This window comes from Musa acuminata, chromosome BXJ2-2 (genome assembly GCF_036884655.1).
Source record: "Musa acuminata AAA Group cultivar baxijiao chromosome BXJ2-2, Cavendish_Baxijiao_AAA, whole genome shotgun sequence".
Taxonomy (NCBI): domain Eukaryota; kingdom Viridiplantae; phylum Streptophyta; class Magnoliopsida; order Zingiberales; family Musaceae; genus Musa; species Musa acuminata.
In genome coordinates this window covers 14,625,027-14,629,611 of record NC_088339.1, presented here as the reverse complement: position 1 = coordinate 14,629,611, position 4,585 = coordinate 14,625,027, and the positions used below count along the sequence as shown (strand labels likewise).

Sequence of the window (4,585 nt, the reverse complement as noted above, 5' to 3'; positions counted from 1 at the left end):
GTATGAACCTAAAAACCTGCTTCAAACACAACAAGATTTCATTAATCATTGTGAAGCAGAAATAAGGAGGCTCAAAATGGCGGTTTTGAAGTCAATCTTCCATTTTATAAATTTGCACTTTATTAATCATATATAAATGTGCAGTATATATCACTTTCTTTTTCCATCTTTCTGCTTGGTACATTTTATAAATTTGCACTTTTGAAGTCAATCTTTCTCTTTGTTTTCTGAATGTTCTAATTGTAGGGTTTTTGTGTGCAGTTGCAGAAGCATCAGTATCAGCATTAGCCATAAGCCTGGTTTTAGGATTATGACCTTTCTTGAATAGAATTTTTGGTATGAGACATACGTTTTGCCTGTTTTAAAAGGATAGTTTAGATTTAGGTGTTTAATTTATGCATGTTTGTGATATTAAGTTTTTGTCCAATTGTTAATTGTTCTTGTTGTTGTGAATTTTTAGCTGTTACTTGCTTGGCAAGTCTTTTTGGTCATACTAATGTCTCATTTGTCTCTTCTTGGATTCTTTGTTAGATTTCTATTTTGCAGCTTAATTATCTTTTTGTTTTAACCTGCCTCTGGTCATCTGATGTTTGGTTTCAGTTAGCTTGTAGATGTATTTTTAGTATGACATTTAATCATTTTTTGCTTTGAGTAAATAACTTTGATTGGTCTTTACTTTGATTGGCTCGTGTTCTATTGTTTTTTATTCTACTTTATCTCTTATTTGTTGGCATTTTTTAAGTTCTCTGTACAATTTATAGTTTTTTGTTCCATGTAAACTTTTTGTCCTTGTGTGTTTCTAGTGTATGACTGGTGTCTTTTATGTTGCCCTATAATGCTGATGTGGCCTCATATGAGAGATTATTTTACCTTAAACAATTCATCATGTTGTTTGTTTGCAGGATTTAAATTGGGTATATGGAAGGTTATTTTGTTTGCCTATTTGGTTTATTACATCCAGTTGTATTCTTGGCTGCTCTTTCCAGATGAAATTTGGATTTTCTGTCCTGGTTTTCTACAATTAGTTATGACGTTTGGTAGCAGGATTTTATTTTGGAGTTAATACATTTCTAAATTGGGTTCATTACATCCTTTGGTGTTCTTGGCTGGTTGTATTAGAGGAAGTCAGATAATTTTGTTGAATAACTTGAATTCTGTGGTCATTGTTTCCATTGGCATCATTGCTGTTCATTTATTGCCAAAATGCGGTCCAACAGTGCAAAGTTGTTACATTTGAAAGGTCATTATTTTCACCGCCTTTTTGATCCTTTGGCTTATAAAAGTTCTCTGCTGCATTTCTCTTCCTTTTAATTAACTTCCATTTCTCTTTTGAATCATGTTTCCTTTATCTTGTGTGGAAGCTAGGACGTGGTACTGATTTTATGTACAGGTACTTGTGCTATTAAGGTGTCTTTGTTGGTGATCTTGGGTTATGATAATTGTACTTGATTGTTATATTGATTTTTGAATCAATTCAATAGCACAATTGATGGCTTCAAAAACAAGTGGGTTTTAAGATGCATTGTTACTTTTTTCTTGTATCAAGTTGGAGGGAGGTACAGACATGCTGTGTTCTCTTGTTTTTCCTTGAAATTCATTTTATATTGCTGATTTTTATGAGAAGTAAGTTATCTTCTCAGGCTGATGTACTTTTTGCTGCTCATTTTATGTGTTGTTTGTCTACTTGAAGCTTGTTTTGGGAGCTGGGTTTCATGTTAAGAAAGATGGGTTTCTCTTCAGCATGGAGCCTTCATATTGTAAACAAAGGAGTCCAATTTTCATCAAGGAATATTCTTGTGGGGACCCAATTGCTAATTGAATATATTTCCTTTATGAAGATTCTTCAACCATAGCTGATACAAACAAGTTTACAAGATTGTTGTTTTGGTTTGCATGATGAAGAGAATAGAAGTTCTACTTGTACTCTTGGTAATTTTTGTCATCATGTTGGACGGAGATATCTTCTGGAATGGGCCCAAAAAAATTCATTATTTGCATGTTGTTTTTGATAGTATGTGTAGACAATATACTTAGTTCTATTGTGATCAACATTAGGTCTTTGGGAGTTTATGATATCACAATGTCACAGACTTAGCTAGAATTGCCTAAGTCGTGAGGCACCATTGCAGCAATTGTCAAGGACTTAGCTGGAGTTGCCTAAGTCGTGAAGCACCCTTACGTCAACTTCTCAAACTTAGTTGGGATTTCCTAAGTCATGAGGCTCCATTACGATATATGCATCCGTAAAGGGTCAGCCTAGTTGTAACCTTGTGCAGGTCTCGAAAGACCTGTAAAATAGTAAGTTAATTAGTTTAAAATCGAGCTGCGGACAAGTCTCTTTGTTTCGCGAAGAGGGAAGCTTTACAAGCAATTCAGTGAGCACCTTGAGTGCAAGAGAGAAAAGAGAGGAAAGAGGAAACAAGGACTTTAGAAGTTTGATTGAACAAATGCAAGTCCGCAAACAATTGCCCACTAGGTATCGGGCGCGAAGGCAAGTTCCTATCAAGTTATAATGATTATAACTGAGATTCTTTATTATGAGAGCTTAAGAATTTTGTTGCCAATTACCTTCAAAGATGGATAAGCTACGACTTGCAGCTCCACCTTTTCACTTCAATCATTGATGTTCTAGCTTTGTTTTTATATTAGTTGCTGGTCATTGCATGTTGGCATGTTGGTGGATATTTTCTTCTGATGGATTTTGACTTGTCATTTGATTAATCCAGTGATGGGGTTGGATGTCTCTTTAGTTCTCTCGGTGTACTTTCTTTTGTTTGGGTAGTTAAAAAAATTTGCTTACTCCTATTTTGGTGTATATTTTGGTTTTAATAACCATATAATGTCAAGAACTATTGTTTCCTGTGTTTGATGCATTATGGGCTTATATGGCTTTGAATGTGTTTGGGAAAAACAAGATTTTTGAGGGCGAGGTGCATCTTTTCTCTTATATCAACAGAATAAACAATTTTTGTTGGTTCTTTTATTCCAGTATTTTGAATTTAGAGACTTGAATGAGTTCTATGATGAAGCAAAGATATACAATGCCAGGAACCAAGATTGCAAAATGTTTGTAAGCTAACTATTGATTTCTTCATTGTACAATAGTCATTGTTTTCTTCATTGGATTGTAGACATGAAAAGATCGACTTCCTTTTGCAAAGCTAATTATTGTTTGAAAGTTAATTATTAATTTCTTCACTATAGTTGGAACCAAGGTAGGCAATACCGAATGATATCGTCCGGTACGGGCGGTACGTACCGGTCTGACGGCATACTGGTACGCGGACCGTTCGCTACCGGGTGGAACGAAAAATAATAATAAAATAATATATATATTTATATTTATATTTATATATAAATATTTTAGAAAAAGGTGAGGGGAAGGAAAAGGCGACCTCGTCGAGGCGAGGCGACGTCGCCTTTTAATATATATATATATATATATATATATAAACAAGGTGACGTCGTCGAAGCGACGTTGCCCCGCTTGGGAGAAGAGAGGCGACGTCGCTTCGATGACGTCGTCGAGTTATATATATATATATATATATATCGTTCGGTATACCGTTTCGTACTGTACCGAGCGAATGTCGAAATGTCGGTACGATACAATATTGTGAACCTTGGTTGGAACATCTACATAAAGCTTAGCATAATCAATGTTAATGGAAATTCATAGGAAAGAATCATGATTAAGTAGATTGAAAAGCTTGGAACTGACTTTTGAGTTGATCCGCTAGGCCCCATTGTTGTTGCCCATGTTGTTGGCAAGTTTTGATTTTGTAGTAATTTCCTGTTTGTACATGTTTATATGATTCAAAGAAATGTGGAAGGTTCGATTAGGACACTGAAAAGGTTGGTAAATGACTTTTGAGTTGATTCGCTTGTGTCTGTTGCTGTTGCCTGTGATGTTTTGCAATTCATTGTTGGATTTTGTTTTATTTTCCTGTGCCCACATTGAATGATTTGCTTATGTTTTGTTACAGGTGATGTGAACAATGTAGTTCGAACATCTACGGAAAGCCTAGCATGATTAAACAGAAATTCATGGGAAAGACTTTATTGGCTTTAACTGGTTTTCCCAGGATTAACATTAGATTGAAAAGCTTGGAACTGACATTTGAATTGATCCACTAGTACCTGTTGCTATTGCCCATGATGTTTGCAAGTTTTGGTTCGATTTTGTTCTTTTCCTGTGTGTACATGTTTATATGGTTCAAAGAACTCTGGAAGGTTGTGTTTGGTTGAAAGGGGGCGGTGCATTTGGATTGAGATTAGCAAATTGAAAAGATTGGAAGATGACTTTTGATTGAGATGGGCATTGAGAAGGTTGGAAAATGATTCTTTAGTTGATTCGCAAGTCTCAGTAGCTATTACCGGTGATGTTCTGCAATTTATGGATGGATTTTGTTTTATTTTCCTGTGCCTACATATTTGTATGTTCCACTGAACTTTGGAAGTTCTGTTTTTGGTTGAAAACATGGTGCAATGGGATGTTGTATCTATTATGCAAATTGGTTGTACCAAAAATTATTGTGGACTAGTACTCAGATTTTGTCATAAGTTATCAGATCAAGGTTTTTGA

At 35.1% G+C, this 4,585-nt stretch overlaps 1 protein-coding gene across 27 annotated transcripts in view; it reads left to right on the top strand.

Moving 5' to 3' along the window:
* The window catches only part of LOC135605148 (uncharacterized), a 28,679-nt gene extending 24,094 nt beyond the window's left edge, over positions 1-4,585 (top strand). For 10 of the 27 annotated variants that reach the window (XR_010484352.1, XR_010484345.1, XR_010484349.1 and 7 more), the window contains 2 exons: positions 1,691-1,929; positions 3,987-4,585. Coding sequence is in view for 3 of the 27 variants with exons in the window: in XM_065094896.1 (XP_064950968.1) it covers positions 262-328 (67 nt within the window). In the remaining 24 variants the exon portion in view is untranslated. Of the gene's footprint in view, positions 1-261; positions 337-902; positions 1,241-1,365; positions 1,930-3,986 lie in introns of those variants that run through there. The other 17 variants (XR_010484353.1, XR_010484361.1, XR_010484365.1 and 14 more) reach the window with 12 other exon arrangements.